The following is a 23,391-nucleotide window of genomic DNA, read 5'->3' on the forward strand; positions in this document are numbered from 1 at the left end:
AAACTTCCCACTTAAGATTTTAACAAATATTTCGAAACACAAGTAAAGTGCTTAAGATAAGAGATGAGAAAAGCACACAAGGATTTTATCCTGGTTCACTTGATGAATCACTCAAGCTAGTCTAGTCCACTCGTGAAGGTAATTTTTTCCTTCTTAGAATGAAGGCAATTCACTAATCAGAGATTTGTTACAACTGCACTTGAAACCTACAAGTGACTAACAATACACTGACTTAGCTCACACTAAGATTCACTCTCTTAGTCTTCTCTAGGATCCGATCAATCTTGATCTCGTAAAGGTAAAAATAAACAACTGTTTAAAAATTATTGTTTACAATAAGATTGCTTCTGAAAAGCTTGTAGTAAACACAATTAATTCGATGAAGAAAGATTGCTAAGAAGATTTGAATATTGCTTGCGCGTATAAGTTTCTTCAACAGCATCTTTCAGTCTTCAGCCTCTATATATACTCCAAGGATTAGGGTTTGAACATTGCATGGGAATGCTACCGTTGGAGGGCAGATCTGAGATTTCCAGCTTCTGCTGTGGCTGAGAATGTTAGGTTAGGTCGTCAGGATAGTACACTGCTTTTGTACTTTGGATAGTGACATGACCTTTAACCTTGTTGACTTCTGATCAGAGGAAAGCTTCGTGTTGGAACTTGGGAAGCTTGTTGATCAGAGTCAGAGGGAAGCATGGATCCTCTGACCGTTGTAGCTTCTGATTCTGAACTCAGAGGAGAAGTACTTGGTCTTCAGAGCCAGTTTGCTTCTGGACTTCAGAGACTTCACCTTTCAGCTTCTGGATCTTCAGAGTCTTCTAAACCATCAGAGCTTCTGAGCCTTCAGAGTGTCTGAGTTATCAGAACGTCTGGATCTTCAGAACTTCAAGTGAGCTGAGTCCACATCAGAGCTTGACTATCTTCAGATCTTCTGAAGCTTTTCTACTGTTCAGTTTGAACATAGAGATTGCGAAAGCGTTGCTAGGGTTACTCTTTAAGCAAAGTGCTTCTGAATTGTGTGAGATTATATCAAGGTCAGAGCCTGTCATGAACACACTCAGAAAACACGTTAGAGTACCATAATTATTCATACTAAAACGTTAACTTGTAATCATCAAAACATAGATTTGTACTACATGATCAAAACTTGATCTTACATCTGATACCGGACTGAAGTGGCAGCCAACATTTCTTTCGCAACGGAACAATGATGCTCAGATGGTGGTGCGGAGAACATCAAGTTGCTTGCCCAATTTGTTTGCAGGTACCCTGCACACAGTAGAGTAAATAAAGCATAACTTCCCCTTTCATGTTAATAATTTTGACTCATCTTTGTCAGCTTCTATTTCTATTTTCTTTGTGTTTAGGTTAGCAATGATTGCCAAGGGTTTCTTAGACCAGCTTCCATTTTTTGGTATAATTCTCTCATATGGTGTGCAATTGATTGTTTCCACGAGCCTATTGTAGATGCATCTCATAAATATGAAATTCCAAACAATTATTTACTTATCCATGTAGGCCTAGAGCCTCCTCAGGTATGCCTATTTAATTCTTGCAAATTTGAACTTTAACCTACTTATCTCACTTACCTTGATACGACTATTTACTTATCTACGTGGTACTCTGATTGTCAAGGGGGACTTTATCCTCCAGAGGCTAGACTGTTTTGATTATTGGTATCTAAAGCTAGATATTATGCATGACCTTTTTCTGACTCATTAATATTTTTCATCTCATTTTTGTCTAGGATTGAAGTCTTCTTTGACCCACAAGATTACAAGCAACCCGAATAGAGATGATGACGCAGAACAATATTACACAGAGGAAAATCAGTGACATAGTTAGATAAGTGGTTTAGTTATTTTAACTAATTAACAGATTAGGTTAGTTATAATTTATGTTAATAGCTAACTGATTCAGTTAGGAGGTAGTTAGTTATATATAAACCTCTTCTCACTTTGATTGTAACAGATTGATTCATTTGATACACAATGTTTTGTACCTTCTATTTCTTGGACAAAACTCAAAGGATGTATGAAGGTTGGTTTGCAGCTCAGTTAGGTTCCTTTATTTATTTGTAGTTTTTAAGCAGAAGATTGTGGGTCATGACTGCTCAGTTTTAGTTTTATGTTTGCTGATTTGATTCTCAGCATCTGCTTTTCTGGAATGCTGAAATTATAAAGTACTTTTGCTAAAAAATTGACTGAGTTTTTCACAATTTATAGAAGCTAGTTGCAGAGTGAGAGAAAAACTAAATGGGTCGTTGAAGAGCTGTCCATTCTTATGTATACCAATTTAAAGATACCAATAATAATAACAGAAAGTCATTATTTCAATATTGCATTACATAATTGAAAAGAGAGCATGGTCGTGCCCAGCAAGCATGGCCCGATGGTCGTGCCAGCAAGTTGGGTCCATTGCAATTTGGTGCAGGGTTAAAATGTTATTTATTATTTGGCAATTATTATGCATAGGGCATGTTTTGAAAAAAAATATTTCCACTTTTGTTGTCCTCGAAAGTACAATTAGCATATTTAATTTGAGTAAAAGGTACAAAAGTGACCCTTGAGAAATCAAGGCGTTACAATATGTTCCATTATGTTTTGTTTCATCACCAAACTCTACCATAGTCTTTCAATTATAATTTATCAATATGTCATATTGATAAATTCCAACGGTTGGCCAAAACCATCGCAGAATGCCCCCGCGACGCTCATAATTTCGGCGCTTAAGCAGTCGCCTAAAACATATAGTTTGCAGCGACAAATTGCTATGAGTCTGTCGCAAAATGTTGATTTTTTGGTAATGCATGTCATATTTAAATTTGAATTTAAAAATATTTAAATACAAAAATGAAGAGAAAGTGTATATAAATAAAATCAATAAATGAATCATGATAAATATCTTCTTCACATATCAATATTGAATGAATTGTAATAAATATTTTATATAAATACAATAAATATTTTAATTGATCATTAATTTAATACATATAAATTATATATTTATTTCAATTTACAATTTATATGTATATTGATTTTGAATTAATTAAAATAATTTATTTAAAAAATATTTATTGACATAAGAATATTAGATATATAATTTCATAATTTAACTAAATTAAAACTTAATATATATATATACATTGTAAATTATATATATATATAATAATTCAGTTATACGTATTAAATGAATTTTAATAATTATTTTATTGACATAAAAATATTGAATTATTTTTAATAAATATTTTATTCATTATTCCATAATTAATAACAATAAATTTTAATAAATGGAGTCATTTTATGTATTCAATAAATTGTATTTATTATTTTATTTACATATTAGTTTTAATGTATACATACACACACATTAAAGCATAAATTTTATTGACCTATGAGTTTGACTGAAAATTTAAACTATATATATTTCATTATTATTATTATTGTTATTACTATTATTACTTATTCATAATTTTTATTATAAGAAAGAAAGTACTTCAAGAAGATTTAATTTATTTTATTTGTAGCCTATCTAATCATTTAGTGTTTATTTCATTGAGTGTTATATTAAGGACATATATAAATAAAAATAAAAATATATACATAATAGGAAATCATAAACTGAAATTGATTTATATTAAAACGCTTTCTCTTAATGGATTATTTCATTTCTCTAGCAACTCAACTATAAAAAGGGTTTATACTAAGTTGTTATGCTTCATGAAGTTTACGTTTGACAAGAACTATGAAAATGGTCAATATATTGTTTTTGATCTTCTGCTTAGTGGCTAGCAATATTAGCCACAAAGTTGAGGGCATGCAAACTGCACTAGAAGAATATTTGGAGTTGGAAAGACAACTAAAACATATTAACAAGCCTCCTGTTAAGACTATTAATGTATTTCATATCAGCCTTCTTATTCTTATGTATTTACAAGTTTGTTTTTTGTTAAATTTGTTCTCACTAGATGTTTAGTATTTTTATTTTCCTCTGATTTCGGTTTCAATAGATAACTTTTGGGTACACTGTTGATTGCGTTGATATTAAGAAGCAACCCGCCTTTGACCATCCTTTACTACGGAATCATAAGTTACAGGTACACTAATGTTTAACATCTATTTATTTTTTATTAATTGCATGTCCCCATTAAATGTTCATTTTCTTTTCATTAAGCGTAAGCCAAGCTTTCAAAATATAATGGGAAAAGCTGATGAGAGAAATTCAAGCGCTAAACTTATTGGATTTGGGCTTGAGAAAAATCAATGTCCAGTTGGAACTGTTCCCATTCGGAGGACAACAAAAGAAGAACTCATCCGAGGAAAATCACTATTTAACTATCCCAATTTGACATCAGGACAACTAGGAACTCATGTAAGTTTTCACCAGTACAACTCAGTTTCAAATATCCTTAGTTTATTTCTATAATTCACATCTAGTGTTTCAATTTTGGAATATTTATGCAAATCATTGAATATATAGATTGCAGAAGTAACTTATGGACCATTCGGATTTAGACGTTTTTATGGAGCTAGTGGAATGGTTAGCGTATGGAATCCAAGAGTTAACCAAGATCAAACAAGCGCCTCTCATATGTGGGTTCAAAATGGATATGGAGATGGTACCAATAAAATCACTGTTGGGTGGCATGTGAGTTTTAACTTACGTACAATGATAATATTTAACTTTTTTCTTCTAAAGTTGGTTAATTTATGTATTGACTCATTAATTTAAAATAATTTGATGGATGAAAAACACTATACAATGTCAGGTGTCCCCACAATTATACGGAGATTACAAAACTCACGCTTATACAACATGGACGGTAAGATTATGTTTTATCTTTACTTACTTCAGATGTTAATATACTCGATTTATTCATAAAATGGTGGTCTTATTAAAATGAGTTTAATTGACATGCACGATATAAAATAGTTTTACACTGATATCCAATCAATGTTTGCCACGAGGAGAGAGTTACCTTCATTTTTTTAATTTTAATTAAAACAAAAACATATTTACTTATTTAGTGGAATTCAATTGGATGTCAGTGTAAAAATATTTTACACTGACATTGCATATCCATTAAATTCTATTAAAATTAGTTTCTATTATTCAAAAAATTAAATCTAAATTTTATTATTGAAAACTGACAGTCAGACAATTTCAAGAAGACTGGATGCTACAATCTTCATTGTCCAGGTTTTGTTCAGATAAACAGAGAACATGATATTGGTTCAGCGATTTCTAGGACATCTATCTACGATGGAGGTATTATAGGTATCCCATTTTCTATTTCACAGGTATGCTCGTGCTATAAATTTCATAAAAAGTGTGTTTAGATTATTAGTTTGATTTGAAAACAGAAATTCCTTTTTTTAAGTGATATATATATATATATATAAAGTTGAGAAAGATCCTTTCATAACATGGGTACAATTACCAAGCTAACATAAATTCTTCTTTAAACATTTATGTAGTCGAAATCACATTAAGCAAATCATGCTCTAAGGAATAGAAGACTTTTACACATGTTATAAAAGGTCAAAATTTATATACAATATACTTCCAAAAAATAAATCCTTAAATATAATTAATGAAAATTCTTAAGTATAATGTGTTAAGGTTGGTGATACTATACTCATAAAATTTGATTGATGTTTCAAGGATCCAAGAACACAAAATTGGTGGGTGAGCATCCAAGATCTGAACATTGGATATTTTCCAGCAGCTTTATTCACCAACATGAAGTCGGCTGATAAAGTAGGATGGGGTGGGACAACCACAACTCGCGCGGGTACTCCTAGTCCTCCAATGGGATCCGGGCATTTTCCTGAGCTCAAGAAATACCAACATGCATGTTATTTTTCATATATGTCATATAAGGATGAATCTAGAAAGGATTATGGACCTGAAAAAAATGTGGCCAAGTCATTCTCAGACAAACCTGATTGCTTTGGTATTAGTTACAACGGGAATGAAGGACCGTCTCTTGGATTTTCCGTCCAATTTGGAGGACCTGGTGGTACTTGTGGCAATTGATTAATAAATTTTGTCAACCTTTGATTTAAGATATAAAAAATAAAATTAATATCATTGCTTCAAAGAATTTCTTTTTCTAATGATATATGTACTTTTTTTTCATCGGAAAAATGATATATGCACTCTTTTTTTTTGGTACTGAAAATATGATATATGCACTCTGATACTTAGTATTTCTTTTGTTTCGATTTCGCTATGTTTTTTTGGAACCTACTGTTGGTCAATTCGCAAGTGTACGAATACCTCCGGGTTTTAAAATATCGAACCACAGGGATTGTGAGTGAGAATTGTTGATTTAAGCCTAAAGCTTGCAAGTTCTTTAAACAGTAAAATTCAGAAATTGGTTTTGGTTGTTTGTAATAAAAGACTTGCAAAAGAGCAATGTTGAAAATGATGTAAATAACAATTGATGGAAAATTGCCTTGGGTTGCTGATCATCTAATCCATTTTAGTCCACCTATCCTATGCATGTGAAACCTTGATTTAACTCTTGTTGTTATAGCCTATGTACTTGCTAGTTGATTCCTCACAAAAGTAATTCTCTCAAATTGAAAGTTAAGCCCAATTCCTTGTGTACTTAAACATTCATAAGAGGTATAATAGCATGTATATTCAGGCCAACAAAACCCTACCCTCACTCTATGCCTAGAAGCAAGTATAGAAGGATCTATTCCAATTCATGTCCCTAAATCATAACAAATTTTCATTTGATTATAATCTAGCCTATAGCAAAGGTGCACCAAAGCTAAACATGCAATAAGGAATTGAAATACAAGATTGAATCAAGACTCATGCATAGAGATAGGATTTAACAAACTAAAATTTCATAGAATCTCTTAACCCAAAGCAAAAAGTAGACTAGCCACTCATGGCTAGTGAATTCATATAGAAAATGTAAAGAAAACCTGAGAAAAATACAAGTTGGAAGCCTCCCTTGGCCCCAAAGTTCTCCTCAGCTCTCAAACTTGATCAAAAATGAGTGAAATGTCAAAAATGTATCAAAGAAATTGGCCTAAGCCTTATTTATAGGCAAATTACACGAGGCTGGGCGCTCAGGTGCCAATTCAGAGCTCCTGAGCGCCAATTGCATGTTGAAAAACATGCCTCTGGACCTAATTGGCGCCTAGGCGCCCATTCCCAGCGCCTAGGCGCTTAAGCTCGCCTGAAAAGGACTTTTTGGCTTCTGAAACTCCTCTTTTCAATCCTCTTTAAGTTCTTCATCAATTCCATGCTTCTTGGCCTTCTTTCTCGTTCAGTTTCTGCTCTCCAAACCTAACCAACAAGTCAAGGAAGATTCTAGAAGCTCCAAGAGCTCATTAGCACAAGAGGTCCTTCATAAAACACAACAAAACCATGCAAGTCCTAAACTTTACTTAAAATGTAAGAAAACTACCTATAAAACTACTAAATTACCAAAACAAAATAAAGACTAAAGAAAAAATAAAAATGCATGAGAATGCATGAAACACTACATGAGACTCAACAAAAAGACTCAAAACAAACAAAGAAATGACCCTAAAAACACTACTAAAACAGGGTCATCACACCATTATACTCAACGACAGCTCGCCCTCGAGCGTAAATAACACTCGCTTGCCCTCAAGCGCAAGAAATGCTCCCAAACAAGTGCTCTCAACAAGGAATACTTCACAAAAACAGGGGGATAAAGGAATCACATCTAGTTCCAAGAGAAGGACCCGACAACCTACTTCATGCATCTTTTGAAAAGAGAAGAGTGTAGAGTCCATTCATGAGAAGCATTTAGATCTACAAATCTTAGGATGAGATGTTAATTTAGTGCACTGAGCACACAAGCAAGTTTATAGGTCCTGAATGTCATTCACTCAATAGCTACTAGGATCAAACATGCAAATATTCAAAGAGACTTCCATAAGGGTTGAAACATTGGCTAGGTAAAACATGATGGTGGTTGGTCCCTAAGGGAAAACTAGGCTTTCAAGCACATTGAGTGTGGTCCTCTTCTAAAAACCCCCGGAGCTCTTCACAACAAACACTTTTTTACAAGTCTCTTGCACCCCCTTTTTAAACCTTTTTTTTTCTTTTTTTTTCAACTCCACTTTTGCTTAGGAGTTCTTTCTTTTCTTTTTCAAACTTTTAATTCGGGGCAAGATACTATTTCACATTTTCCAGCTCCATATAAATGAAACAAGGACCAACACTCCCCAATATTCCAACCAAACATCCATCCCAAACTTTTGGCTACAAAAAGAATCTCCAATTAAGCTCAAATGGGACAACTTAGGGTAGTGTTCAACCACAAATTCTGAATCTCAAGAAATCCTACAAGTCTCAGGAATAAAACAGAAATCACTAAGCATGCTACGAGTGAAATTAACGCAGAACCAAGAATTGCAAGTGAGTCAGGATCCTCCAGGGAATTTTTATGGTGAAGGGTCATAGATAGACCCTTAATGGACTCACCTCGACTCCTTTCTCAAGAAACACTCGGAAGACCGAAGTCTCCTCCTCTCTTCCCCAACATGCAATCACTCATCCCCAAAACAACAACAAGTATTCACAGCAGCATTTTCAAAACAGCACAAGTAGGGAAGCAAAACTATAGCTAAAAGCATGTGAGTATAGGGAAGTAAAAACCCAAAAATAAAAAGTTAATTAACAATTCATGATAAAAAGAAAAACAAAGTCTATAAATTGAAAAATATGCTAAAGATGCATGACCTCAACTAAGAGTAGGAATACCTCAACAAAGTCACTCCATGGGGTCATGGTCACCCCTTCCATCGCCATAATCCGATTGAACACCGGCATCATGCATCAAGCTCAAGTCTATCATCCCCTGCTCCAAGGTATTAAAATCCATGGGCCCATTGCACCTGGGGTCTGATGTGCTACCTCCCCTCCAATGGAGGTCAAGATCCCTGTGTAGGCGGTCTTGCCTCAAAAACATCTGCCCGAAAGCGGCCTCCATCCAAGCAGGAGAAGGGTCAGCACGTGGCAGAGTAACCACCTCATTCACCACCTCAACATTTTCTTCTTCCTCCTCTTCTTCATCTTCTTCCGTTGGCTCCTCAGGATCCTCTTCCTCTTCCTCCTCTTGAGGCATCCTTGCCGTCCATTCTTTATAAAGTTGAGTGATCCTCTCCTTACTGAGCAGAGGTGCCACATGCAACCTCTTCTCAATAACATGGACTGGCCTCCTAGCTCTGTCCCTCACCGCATGAATCAAAGAGCAAATCAAGTGAGGAAAGATGGGCCGATGCTTGTCTTTACTCCTGTTGTAGAGGGAATAAATCCGACCAGCAATGGTGGTGGCCACGTCCATAGGATGACCTCTCACGATGCAGTAGATGGCAACCAATGTAACCTCTCTAACTTCAGACTTGTTAGAGCTAGGAATGAGGGAATCCTGCAAAAATTCAGCCCAAACTCTGGCCAGCGGTGTCATATCCTTCCTTCTCACAAAAATGATCTCATCTTCAACTGCTTCCCAGTCCCGCCCAGGCCTAACAATCGCTGCCTTCATGTATTCCAAGATCTCCGGTGACTTCTCCTCTAAGAGCTCATGATAAGTGGCCTTCTCGGGGAAAAGCTCCTTCTCTTGGTCCTCCGTGAGGAGACCAAGATGCCTGCGAATGACTGCTGGATTGTAATCAATCACATCTCCCCTGAACCAAGATGAATTCACCGGTGGCCTGGACCTGTCGTCTTGATTGTCACAGTAGGTGTTCGCGTAGAACTCCCTAACCATGACCTCACAAGCAAACGGAATGGGGTTGACCCAATTCTTCCACCTCCTAATCTCCATGGCTTCTTGCATGCCCAAGAGGTCTCTCCTTCCCTCCCGATACAAAACTCCCCGCTCCTTCACACACTCCTTGTGTTCTAGGTGAGCTCGGTAAAACTCCTCCTTAATCGCTGATAGGAAGCGGGAGCGATCAAAACTCTGGGAGGGGGAGGAAGAAGCTGCAGCTCTTGTGTTGGTTCTTGCTCTTTTTACAGGCATCCGCAAAGTTGTTAGCACATACACAAGCCACAAACGTTAGAAATGTTAGTTCAAAAATAAAAAGAAATGAAAGAAGAAACTTTGTACAAAAACAAAAATAGAACAACCTAAGAGCACCCAACAAGTCTCTTAGTGATTTTGGCAAAGAGAGAAAGACTACCACAAGCACTTGCCAAAAATCGACTAAGAGAACCCATTGAGGCATTCTATCAAACACCTTATAAGCAAAAGCTAAACTAAACTAATCCACAAAATCCTAACTACCCATTCCTCACAAATTCACAACCCCTTTCTAATTAAGCACAAAACCAACCCATAACGAACAAATTCAACCCAAACCCAACTTGCACTAGCACAAATTCACTCACCCTTACCCAAAAGAAGCATGCATTGCAAAACTCATGAACCATGATGAAGGGAAGTGGAAAATGGAACTTACCTTGACTTGAGAGTGAGTGGGTGCAAGTGGAATAGACTTGATGCAATGCAGAACTTTGAAGCAAAAGGAAGAGCCAAAGTATGTGCAAGTGAGAAATGAGAAGTAGAAATGGGGTATGGAGAGAGTGGGGTGCGTTTTTATGAGAGAATTGAGAGTTAAGAGTGGGAAAATGAAAGGTTGGGGTTTTAAAACCCAAAATGTAGGCAAAAAATACAAACAGGAGCGCTCGAGCGCTTGAGGGGAACGCTCAGGCGCTCACACTAGTTCCAGAGGCAGTGCCTCTGCCACTAATTGGCGCCAAGGCGCCCATGAATTGGCGCCAAGGCGCTCAACCCAGTTTTTTTTTTCACAAAAATTTTACTTTTTTTTTTTGAAATTAAACACCTAAAATACTACAAAATTAAAAGATAGAAAATAACAAAATTAAAAGAATGAGTTATCTCCCATTTAGCCCTAGGTTATAGTCCTAGGTGGACTCTCCTTCCGATGGTGTTAGGAAGGAAATTCCTTTCCATTGATTAACTTACCACAAGTGCAAGGAAGAAACCTTGCACAAAACCTCTGGAGTAAATCCTCCCATGAGGCTATGTCCTCTTGCTCATCAAACCAAGCTCTAGCCTCCCTTGTCAAAGAATGAGGGAAGAGTTTAATCTTCACTTCATCACTTGAAACACCCTCAATCTTAGCAAGGGTACTAGCTTGGGTAAACTTCACCATATGAGCATGTAAGTTCTCATACTTGGACCCCCCATACTTGTTACCATTAACAAGCTTGATGAGAGCCGGATGGAACTCATCAATTTGGGCATTAACTTTTGGGATCTCTTCCGAAACCTTCGACCTGCTTCTAATCACATCACAGACAAAGTCATTGTCATGGTTAGTCTCAATCATAGGATTAAAAACAGAAAACCGTACCTTTTCCTTACCAACACGGAGAATGAGGTGACCCTTGTCAACATCAATCTTAGCTCTACCAGTAGCTAAGAAAGGTCGACCAAGAATGAGAGGAATCTTCTCATCCTCCTCCATATCAAGCACAACAAAGTCCACGGGGAACACATACTTGTCCACCCGCACCATTACATCCTCCACAATCCCATATGGAGTCTTAAGGGATCGATCCACCATTTGCAAGGAGAGCATGGTTGGGGTAACCTCTCCTAGTTTCAGCCTCTCAAACATGGTGAGCAACATCAAATTGATGCTCACTCCAAGATCACACAAGGCTTCCACATCCGCCATGCCTTCAATTTCTACCGGAATAGTGAAACTTCCGGGGTCCCTTCTTTTCTTTGGCATCTTCCGCTGCAAAATGGCACTACATTCCTCCGTCATCAACACCGTCTCATCTACTCCCTTCAATCTTCTTCTCTTATGCAAAATATCCTTCATAAACTTAGCATATATAGGCATTTGTTCCAAAGCATCGGCAAAAGGAATACTAATGTGGAGCTTTTTGAAAACTTCAACAAATTTTGAAAACTTTTTATCTAAGCTCTTCTTAGCCAATGCTTTAGGGAACGGAACCTTGCTAGTTTCAGGAGTAAGATCAACTTCCTCTCTCACCTTAATAGGCACAACTACTTCTCCTTCCACTCTCTCCTCTCTCTTTTCTCCCTCTGTTTTTTTCTTCAATTCATTCATCACTCTCCCACTTCTAGTGGCTACAACAGAGGCATTTTCTTGCTTAGGATTGGGGATAGTGTCGGAAGGAAATTTACCTTGAGGTCTCTCGGCTATTTGCTTGGCCAGCTGGCCAAATTGATTCTCAAGATTCTTGATAGCCGCCTCTTGATTCTTGTAATTGTTCTCCGTCCGGTTGATGAAAGTTTCCACCAACTCTTCTAAGCTCTTCTTGGAACCACTACCTTCACCTTCTCCTCGCTCTTGAGGTTGTCTTGAGCTTTGGCCTTGGAATCCTTGGCTAGGAAATTGTCTTTGGAAGCCATTTCCTTGCCCACTACCACCTTGCCTCCAAGAAAAATTAGGGTGATTCCTCCATCCTGGATTGTAAGTATTTGAAAATGGGTCATTCCGAGCTTGACCCATAGCCTTCACTTCCTCCTCTGGTCTAGTCTCTGTGCATTCTTCGCTGTCATGTGGCCCTCCACAAGTCACGCGCTCCAATTTGGCAACTCGACCCCCAATCTTGGTAGTCTTCATTTGATTTTGAATCTCATTCATTTGCTTGGAAAGTTGCTTGTTGGAGGCCATAAGTTGATCATAAGCTTCAAACTCAAGGACTCCTCTTCGGGCTGGGCGATCATTACTAGAGTTCATGGCTCTTATAGCCATCTTTTCAATCAACTCATACCCCACTTGTGGAAGTAAGGCATCGAACTCTCCACTTGAAGCCGCATCCAAACCAAACCTCGAAGAATATTGGAGACCATCATAGAACTTTGCTACTTGCTCAGCTTGAGTAAGGTTATGTTGAGGACACCTCCTCAAGAGCTTCTTGAACCTCTCCCAAGCTTCATAGAGATTCTCATCGGTGGATTGAGCAAAAGTCATGATGTCATTCTTGAGCTTCCTCAAGAGGGCTCTTGGAACAAACCTTGTGGTGAACTTCTCAGCCAAGTCTTCCCAAGATGTAATGCTACCTTGGGGCTGTGAATTCAACAACTCATCAGCAGTATCCCTCAATGAAAAAAGGAATAAACTCAAGCGGATGGTGTCCGCTGAAACATTCTGAACTCTGTAGGTGTTGCAATTGCGGATAAACCACTCCATGTGTGCATGAGGATCTTCAAGAGCACCTCCACCATACTGATTTTGGCTCACCAAGTTGATGAATGCCGGCCTCAGCTCAAAGTTTCCCGTGCCATCGGGGGAAACTATGCTGCCCGGATAATCGTAGCTCATGGCAGCCGAGGTGAGGTCTCTAAGAGAACGATTGACATTCTCCAATTCTTGCTCTTGAAGTCTTTGAGCAAGAGCCTCATTCACTCTTTCTTCAATGTGGGCTTGCATCTCCTCCTCCGTCATATGGGCAACCATGGCGGCTAACTCAGCAGCTCTTTGTTGAGGTCGTCGACGATGGAGGGTGCATTCTGGCTCCGGATCAAATAGCAGTGAATCAGTGCCAAGACTACCGTGCATAAACTGAAATCACAAAACAGAGAAAAGGTTAGTAACACCTATTCAATGCAATGCTTAGTAACACAAACAAGCAAACTCTTTAACTTAAATCGAAAACCACAAACAATCCCCGGCAACGGCGCCAAAAACTTGTTGGTCAATTCGCAAGTGTACGAATACCTCCGGGTTTTAAAATATCGAACCACAGGGATTGTGAGTGAGAATTGTTGATTTAAGCCTAAAGTTTGCAAGTTCTTTAAATAGTAAAATTCAGAAATTGGTTTTGGTTGTTTGTGATAAAAGACTTGCAAAAGAGCAATGTTGAAAATGATGTAAATAACAATTGATGGAAAATTGCCTTGGGTTGCTGATCATCTAATCCATTTTAGTCCACCTATCCTATGCATGTGAAACCTTGATTTAACTCTTGTTGTTATAGCCTATGTACTTACTAGTTGATTCCTCACAAAAGTAATTCTCTCAAATTGAAATTTAAGCCCAATTCCTTGTGTACTTAAACATTCATAAGAGGTATAATAGCATGTATATTCAGGCCAACAAAACCCTACCCTCACTCTATGCCTAGAAGCAAGTATAGAAGGATCTATTCCAATTCATGTCCCTAAATCATAACAAATTTCCATTTGATTATAATCTAGCCTATAGCAAAGGCACCAAAGCTAAACATGCAATAAGGAATTGAAACACAAGATTGAATCAAGACTCATGCATAGAGATAGGATTTAACAAACTAAAATTTCATAGAATCTCTTAACCCAAAGCAAAAAGTAGACTAGCCACTCATGTCTAGTGAATTCATATAGAAAATGTAAAGAAAACCTGAGAAAAATACAAGTTGGAAGCCTCCCTTGGCCCCAAAGTTCTCCTCAGCTCTCAAACTTGATCAAAAATGAGTGAAATGTCAAAAATGTATCAAAGAAATTGGCCTAAGCCTTATTTATAGGCAAATTACACGAGGCTGGGCGCTCAGGCGCCAATTCAGAGCGCCTGAGCGCCAATTGCATGCTGAAAAACATGCCTCTGGACCTAATTGGCGCCTAGGCGCCCATTCCCAACGCCTAGGCGCTTAAGCTCGCCTGAAAAGGACTTTTTGGCTTCTGAAACTCCTCTTTTCAATCCTCTTTAAGTTCTTCATCAATTCCATGCTTCTTGGCCTTCTTTCTCGTTCAGTTTCTGCTCTCCAAACCTAACCAACAAGTCAAGGAAGATTCTAGAAGCTCCAAGAGCTCATTAGCACAAGAGGTCCTTCATAAAACACAACAAAACCATGCAAGTCCTAAACTTTACTTAAAATGTAAGAAAACTACCTATAAAACTACTAAATTACCAAAACAAAATAAAGACTAAAGAAAAAATAAAAATGCATGAGAATGCATGAAACACTACATGAGACTCAACAAAAAGACTCAAAACAAACAAAGAAATGACCCTAAAAACACTACTAATACAGGGTCATCACCTACCCGGTGGAGTTGCCATCAATTTCATAAAATATGAAAATACACAACTTTAAAGACAATTTAAGAGTCATCCTTTATTTAGAAATCATACTATGGAGTTGATTATATTTAGAGAATATAGGCTTATTAGCACTTTTGGCCCCCGGGTTTTTCAAGTGTGCAAACGAGATCCCTAAACTTTAAAAATAACATTTTGGTCCCCTGACATTAGACTACATTAACACTTTTAGTCCCTAGATTCCGTAAAAAAACTAACGTTCTATGGACCAAAGTGTAATAAGTAAAATAATAATAATTATAATATAAAAAACCTTGAAAAATTAATGTTGTTCTTCATTTTCATCATCTTCAACTATCATCTTCAAACCAACAAATTTAGAAAAAATCATCATATCTTATGCTAAATTAAAATCAATAATGTATACTCAAGATGTACCAAAAAATAATGTATACACACGAATCAGTCTATGTACAATTCGAGCAGCGAAAACATTGCATAGTTGTGGAGCCCGGTATATTGAACCATCCAAGATGTAAGAGCAACTCCAATGCAAAGGTTCCTTATTTGGTTACTTACACACTATTCAGCACTATTATGCACTATTTTTGTAGGTCTGTACTGCCACATCAGAGTTAAGGAACTACTAAGGAACTGAAGCAGATTTTTCTCCAACCCATAGTTCCTTATTTTACTAATACTGGGTCCTATCATACCACATATATTTATAATTTTTATTCCACCTAATTTAGATTTAAAATTAAATGAATACTATAATTAAATATTAACTTTATTAATTTGTATTAAAAAAGCACAAAAAACAAACAAAAAACGGCTGATTGGAGCCCAAATGGTAAAAAAACATGGGCAACAGGTAAAAAGGAGCCCAAAAGACCTAAAAACTTGCTCTAGCCGGTGTTAGGGCAACCCTAACGTTAAGAAACCTGTTGAACCGGTCATCTGCTATAAAAATCTTCCTTTCTTCCCCTCACGTGTTTCATCTTCTTCATTCTTCCTCTCTTCTCTGAAACCTTATCTTCCTCTCAGCCTTTCTGCCGCTCTCTCACTCCCACCCCCTTTCGGCGACACCAACCTTTTGCTCTCCCTTCCTCTATTCAAAGAAATCCTAAAACCCTTCCTTCTCCCTTCTCCATAAAACCCCAAAACCATTTCCTCTCCTTTCACAAAATCCAGCCGGATCAGAGATTAGTGCAGTACAAGGTGTAACAAAACTGATTAGTGCAGTACAAGGTGTAACACCAGGATCGTTCTTACCAGGACTAAAGTGAATTATAAACTGAATTTAGAAACAAAAGCAAGTAAAAAACGTTGGTTAATTGATTATCAAGCAGGAAAATATAAGGTTGAATTATCAGATGAGAGAAACATTAGCCTTCAGGTTATAATAGTCAAGTGCAGCATACCTTCATCGGTTACAAGGGATTAATTCAATTAATTATTCAAGTCTCTGAGTAGAAGCTCAACTCACAATCCTGAGATGGAATCCTAGATCCTCTACAGGACGATCGCCCCGAATTTGATTTTTTCAAGTTAAGAAAGAAACATCGCCGCCTCAAAGTACAAGAACAATCTAAAGAGACAGGATCCTCAAAGCTAACAATCAATCGGTGTTAGAGATTTACGTACCTTTAAGATCAGTATTCACAATCGCTTCAACTGATTCACTTGCTTAGATAAGGAAATTAGAACGGAATATGACTTCAAATTCAGACGTCATGAACATAAAGCATATTCAAGCATGAGAAAAGATCATAAATAAACTTTGAATAAAAAGACGAATTACTATTAAGAACTGAACCTCAGGTATGCTAACACATGAAAATTAATATCCCTAGGGCTAACTGAAAAGTTTAGCAAGCCATAACTAAAATAAGGATTGTAAAATAAAAGGGAAGATGAGGTTTTTTACAAGAGCCTCAACTAGCCTATTTATACTAACACATAAACTTGTCTATCAAGTAACAATATCTTGTTATCTAAATCTTTTCTAAATCTTCTCTAAATCTTCGCAAAATCGGGCCCAAGAGAGGAATAAGTTGCTGAACACTCAGGCATCTGTGGGTCCAAAAGAAGGCCGAATCTTCAATTAAGGTAAACATGAGAGTTGTATCCCTTTAAGTCGGCTTCGCGGGCCTTTATTCGGATCATAATTCGGAGTTCTATAGCCCAAAATATTATCGTTTTAGTGAAGACTGTTCCAGACTCGCAAGATTAGCGACAGCAACTTTGCAAGGCGATTATTACCAATTTAGAGGCTGCATCTCGAATTGTGCTGAACATGAAAGTTGTAGGGCTTCAGGTTATCTTTCCAACGACATATTACAAACCCCATTCGGATCACTCTAACACCCGATTCAACCTGTTCTAGCAAAACAGTCATAGAAGCTAAAAGTATAGAATTAAGCACATTTCTATTAATAATCCGAATAAGAACTAATGGTCAAAACATGACTAAGACATAAGAATTAAGCACAAAGATATATATAATGAAGCTTAGAAAGACACACATAAAGTGCATTAATTATGCGCTTATCAAATTCCCCCACACTTAGCCTTTTGCCGGGCAAAACTTAACTTGAAAGAAGAATTAGAAAATCACTCTTGATGACAAGTACTTCCTAAAACATAAAAACTCAGCACACACTTATCTTAGAGAAGTAGAAATTCAGATTTATGAGCAAGAAATCAACCACTTCACTTTTCACAGAGATTAGACAAACAAGAATTCCATCACCTACATTCCAAGCCAACAAAAATCGCAAATTCAACATCAAAGTTGGATGCAAGTATTATACTCTCTACTCTCAAGTGTTTGGACTTGTGTTTAATCATGCTTAAGCAACTCTCATCATCTCATGAAAACATTCAACTATCATAGGCTTGACAATATTCTAACACATCAATTAAATTGAACAAATGCACACAAAGATCAAAGGACTTTCCAAGGTTGTAATGAGGCCAAGGTCAAGGAAGGATTTAAGAAAGATATTCAAAGTTAAAACCTTCGTAAAAATAAGAGCAATGAGGAATAATTCAAATTAAACTTACTCACAACCCTAAGAATTAGCACATTCTTCCTTTTCACAATTTCTTTTGTCATCATTTTTTCTGACTTCTTTACTTTTTTTATAACAACAAAGAAGGTACCTTTTTTAGAGATTACAAAGACCATGCATTCAAATAATTCACCCCCACACTTGTTGAATACTCATTCTCAAAACAATTTCAAAGCTCTTACATTCTCTAAGGTAAGGTATCATCATTGTTTTTCACTTAGGCTTGTAATGAGCTACAAAAGAATGGAGATATTAGGCTCAAAGGGGCTAAAACAAGGGTCAAAACATGCAAGGTCAGCTTTTTAGGCCAATAGCTTATTGAAAAAGAATGTCTTAGCACTTCAATGTATGCAAATGAACAACAATTTCAGTCAGAATCAAGTCAAGTTCTGTAGTGCATATAAACATGAGGAAATCACACAAGAAAGAAGAAAATCATGGCAAAGATATTATCATTCAAGTGTTTGGTCCAAAATCTCACTAGGTAGTCTCACATGGCAATCATATAACACAATGAATCCAACAAATTAATTCTCAATGCAAATCATGATGAACTCAAAATGCAAGCAAATTCATCCAACAGACATATGAAACTTAACAGAAAAGTGTTGTTATACTGCTCACAAACTCATCATCCCTAAAACTCATTGAAAAAGTGTGAACTATTTTATTGAGAACAAGAAAAAGGAAGCAAATAAATTGAAATTGAAAACTATCCTAACTGAGGTTCCACTTCTCCTAACTAAGATTCTCACCTCCACACTTAAATCACACATTGTCCTCAATGTGAGGCACAAATCAGCAAATAAATTAGACAAGTGTAATAAAAGAGAAGGGATAGGAAAAACCAGGTATCAAGGAAGGACCAAGGGAGGCATGAAGCCTCGGAGTTTCCTGAAATCTCTATCACCTGGGTCTGGTGGAGGCCTTGCATTAAGAGGAAGCTCATAATCTTGAGGCACAATCGCAATGCTCCACAAGTCAGGTGGCTTTGGTTCAACCGCTTTGCCATAAAGTTCAGTGCCCCCAATCCGGTTGTTTGCACCTTTAGCATGTCTCATGACAAGGGACAATTTGGGTGGTCTTCTCTTTGTAGCTTGGGTCCTACCTGAAATTAGTGCAAAGGGCCAAGTAGTGTAATAAAAAACAAACTCTAAGTCAGGAGGCTTGGGTGGATTTTGTATGAAAGGGTCCACCATTATGGGTTCATCCATTCCATTCTCTCCAAATAACATTCCATTTTCAAAAAGCACTAAATCAATGGCAATATGCTCTTTTGAAAAATTTTCTATTGGAAGGTCACAGCCAGCAGTCACTTTATCAACTTCAATTCCTGCAAGACTCTTAAAATCAAGTGACGAATTGTTAGAATTACCAATCAAAACAGCATCTATCTCATTGCAAATATAACAATCACCATGATTACAAATATGAATATCAATTTCCTCCATTATGCATATGTCAGGAAGGTCAGGAAAGCCTTCTAGAGTCTAGCCAATGCCCTCTTTATGTTTCTTCAACACTTCCAGCAAACTTGCATCATGATCTTGGGGCAGATTGTTTGCTACTATAACCGGAAGCTTTTCACTGTCTTCCAAGCCTGTCTGCCAAGTACACATATTTCAAATTTTCAGGAAGAGGCTTCAGCTCCAAGTCAGGAGGTTGATCCACAGAAGGAAGCAATTTCGTGGTAGGTGCCACTTTTAGAGAATGAATTACTTTGGTACCTGCATAATCTGCAAGCTTACTGTCCACAGGTTCATCAAACATGGCAAAAACATTAGCAAGGTTAAGAGAATCAGAAGTAAGAAATTCATGAGAAAACTCATTAACAAAATCAGACATCAAACCAATGTGGAAAACAGAATGTTGTTCCATTGGGTACTTCATTACTTCAAATATATTAAACCTTACAGAGCAGTCACCAAATTCCATAGATAATGTGCCAGCATACACATCTATCTTTCTCCTTGCAATTTTGAGGAAAGGTCTTCCTAAGATTAAAGGACCTGCATTGTTTGGAGTCTTTCTGCCATATCAAGAATGTAAAAATCAGCAGGGAATATCAAGGTGTTCACTTTCACGAGCACATCTTCTACCAAACCCTTGGGATATGCACTGCTTCGGTTTGCCAGTTGAATCACAACTTCTGTAGGCTTAAGAGGACCAAGACCAAGTGATTTAAATACAGACAGAGGCATAACATTTATGGAAGCTCCTAAGTCTATCATGGCATCATCAAATTCAAATTTTCCTATTGTGCAAGGGATAGAGAATGTACATGGATCCTTACATTTAGGAGGCAAGGCCTGATGTTGGTGGATGAGGGCAGAAACATTCTGACAATTTTTCTCAGTTTCTTTCAATCTGCGCTTGTGAGTGCACAAGTCCTTCAGAAACTTTGCATATTTTGGAATCTGCTTGATCACCTCCAGAAGTGGAATGTTGATCTCCACTTTTCTAAATATTTCGATTATCTCATTCTTTTCCTTTTCCAGCATGTTCATCTTTTTCTGTTTCACAGCTCTTTGGGGGAAAGGAGGAGGGACCGCAAATCTAGCTTCAGGATTAGGATCAGGAAGTGCATCACTTGTAGAATCAACTCTATGTATAGTAACATCAGGGGTTGTTGAATCATCTTCATCGGAATCATCTTCAACGACAACATCATTACCTGCAGGAAAGTTAGTTGTTTTTCCAAAACGTAAAGTGATAGCACTTACATTGCTTGTATTTGCACTATTAGGGTTGATTTGTGGTTGTGCAGGAAGCTTTCCAGAACCTTGTGCTTGCAACTGATTGACTGTGGTTGCAAGTTGGCTAAGCATTGTCTCCATGTTCTTAATTGAAGAAACATTTTGTCGGACAAGGTCCTCAAGTGGAGGATTAGCTGGAGGTTGTACTGCTTGATGAAACTGTTGTTGTTGAGGCATGTTTTGCTGCTGCTGGTACGGAGGTTGGAATGATTGCTACTGCTGATTACCATATTTGAGATTTGGATGATCCTTCCAGCCAGGATTGTAAGTGTTAAGAGAAAGGATCATATTTTTGTTGTCTGTATTGTTGTCCTCCAGTGAAAACTCCATTGACCACAGCTTGTTGTTCGTCCTCTCGAAGGGTAGGACATGCATCAGTGGGATGCTCAGGTGAAGTGCAGATACCACAAACGATAGCAGTGCGTTGGGGCGTGGGAACAGGTGCACATTGGTTCTGATTCAAGGCGATCTGCCTAATCATAGATTGCAAATCATCCAATTTGTTTGTAATGAGGCTATCTGTTGTACCAGCAATGCAAATCTCGTTCACAGCCTTGGTTTGTGAAATTGCACGAGTGCCAAATTGTTGAGAATTGGCTGCCACAGTCTCAATCAAATTTCTCGCAGCAGCGGGTGTTTTGTTAAATAATGCTCCTCCAGAGGCTGAATCAATCATGTTCCGATCCATAGGTAGCAGTCCTTCATAGAAGTATTGGATCAGAAGTTGATCGCTAATATGATGATGGGGGCAACTGCCACAAAGCTTCTTGAACTGTTCCCAATACTCATAGAGTGTCTCTCCTGTAATCTGTCCGATGCCACATATGTCCTTCCTTATAGATGCAGTTAAAGATGCAGGGAAGAATTTTTCTAAGAAAGCCCTCTTCAGATCATTCCAGCATGTGACAGATGTTGGTGATAGAGAGTATAGCCAATCCTTAGCAGCATTCTGCATAGAGAAAGAAAAAGCTCGGAGTTTGATCGCCTCCTCTGTAACTCCTTGGGGTTTCATGTTCGTGCATACGATATGGAACTCCAGCAAGTGCTTGTGCGGATCCTCACCTGCTAAACCAGGAAACTTGGGCAAAAGATTTATTAGTCCAGGTTTAAGTTCAAAAGCAATAGTTTCTACAGTAGGAAATTCGAGGCACAAAGCTTGGTAATTAACATCAGGAGATGAAAGCTCTTTTAATGTCCTTTCTTGCTCCGCCATGGTGGTCTCGTTCCTATAAGCAAAAATATCAACAGATAAACTGTCAGAATTATTCAAACAAGTAGGTATACTGTGACTCCTTCTTGATCGGTGAAAGGTTCTATCAATTTCAGGATCAAAAGGGTATAAAATACCTTGTTTCAACCGTGTCATACAAGAAAAAGGAAACACGAAAAGATAATGAAACAAAATAAAAAGATAATGAAAATAAATAAAACAACAAAAGACAACGATTTTTTTTTTAATTTAAAAGGATGCTAATAAAAAATAAAAAGTAACCAGATGATATGAAAAGGATTAAACAGATAATGATAATAGATATAATATGGAAATAAAACAAAAGAATAAGACAGCGTTAATAAAAAGATGATTCAAGATATTTTTTTTTTCAAAAGAAAGATAACGAACTAAGAAAGAAAGATAGCAGAATCAAATAAAATTAAAGAGATGGAGATATGATACGGAAATAGATTAGATAAAGATACGGAATAAAAATAAAACGAGAAGAAAGTAAGAAAAATCTCTAAAACTGTGTATAATCATTGTAGTCCCCGGTAACGGCGCCAATTTGACGAACGCACTGTCGCGGGTGCGTGTCAAAGTAATCCTGTAACAAAACTGATTAGTGCAGTACAAGGTGTAACACCAGGATCGTTCTTACCAGGACTAAAGTGAATTATAAATTGAATTTAGAGAGAAAAGCAAGTAAAAAAACGTTGGTTGATTGATTATCAAGCAAGAAAATATACGGTTGAATTATCATATGAGAGAAACATTAGCCTTCAGGTTATAATAGTCAAGTGCAGCATACCTTCATCGGTTACAAGAGATTAATTCAATTAATTATTCAAGTCTCTGAGTAGAAACTCAACTCACAATCGTGAGATGGAATCCTAGATCCTCTACCGGACGATCGCCCAGAATTTGATTTGTTCAAGTTAAGAAAGAAACATCGCCCCCTCAAAGTACAAGAACAATCTAAAGAGTCAGGATCCTCAAAGCTAACAACCAATCGGTGTTAGAGATTTACGTACCTTTAAGATCAGTATTCACAATCGCTTCAACTGATTCACTCGCTTAGATAAGGAAATTAGAACGGAATATGACTTCAAATTCAGACGTCATGAACATAAAGCATATTCAAGCATGAGAAAAGAACATAAATCAACTTTGAATAAAAAGACGAATTACTATTAAGAACTGAACCTCAGGTATGCTAACACATGAAAATTAATAACCCTAGGGCTAACTGAATAGTTTAGCAAGCCATAACTAAAATAAGGATTGTAAAATAAAAGGGAAGATGAGGTTTTTAACAA

The 23,391-nt window shown here is 37.1% G+C and overlaps 3 protein-coding genes and 1 non-coding gene across 4 annotated transcripts; 2 read left to right on the forward strand and 2 right to left on the reverse strand.

Moving 5' to 3' along the window:
* Positions 1–1,207: 1,207 nt before the first annotated feature.
* LOC130744419 (uncharacterized) lies at positions 1,208–5,228 on the forward strand (the record flags this gene model as incomplete). Its single annotated transcript, XM_057596607.1, has 6 exons — positions 1,208–1,264; positions 1,368–1,535; positions 4,010–4,096; positions 4,174–4,371; positions 4,480–4,647; positions 5,154–5,228. Coding segments are annotated over exons 1-6 (753 nt in total), but the record flags the coding sequence as incomplete, so codon positions are not given.
* A 7,663-nt stretch (positions 5,229–12,891) lies between these two features.
* Positions 12,892–12,998, forward strand: LOC130734811 (small nucleolar RNA R71). Its single transcript, XR_009018152.1, has one exon. It is a non-coding gene; the product is annotated as a small nucleolar RNA R71 (small nucleolar RNA).
* A 7,105-nt stretch (positions 12,999–20,103) lies between these two features.
* Positions 20,104–21,036, reverse strand: LOC130744425 (uncharacterized). The gene has a single exon (XM_057596615.1). It carries the CDS (start codon positions 21,034–21,036, stop codon positions 20,104–20,106), a length of 933 nt encoding a protein of 310 aa, XP_057452598.1.
* Positions 21,037–21,130: 94 nt separating this feature from the next.
* LOC130744434 (uncharacterized) lies at positions 21,131–22,072 on the reverse strand. The gene has a single exon (XM_057596621.1). It carries the CDS (start codon positions 22,070–22,072, stop codon positions 21,131–21,133), a length of 942 nt encoding a protein of 313 aa, XP_057452604.1.
* Positions 22,073–23,391: the final 1,319 nt, after the last annotated feature.

This window comes from Lotus japonicus, chromosome 1, assembly GCF_012489685.1.
Source record: "Lotus japonicus ecotype B-129 chromosome 1, LjGifu_v1.2".
NCBI classification, from domain to species: domain Eukaryota; kingdom Viridiplantae; phylum Streptophyta; class Magnoliopsida; order Fabales; family Fabaceae; genus Lotus; species Lotus japonicus.

Bases quoted from the DNA above. Each gene is read 5' to 3' on its own strand.
- LOC130744425 (XM_057596615.1), bottom strand. From the start codon at position 21,036: ATGCCTCAACAACAACAGTTTCATCAAGCAGTACAACCTCCAGCTAAT.
- LOC130744434 (XM_057596621.1), bottom strand. From the start codon at position 22,072: ATGGCGGAGCAAGAAAGGACATTAAAAGAGCTTTCATCTCCTGATGTT.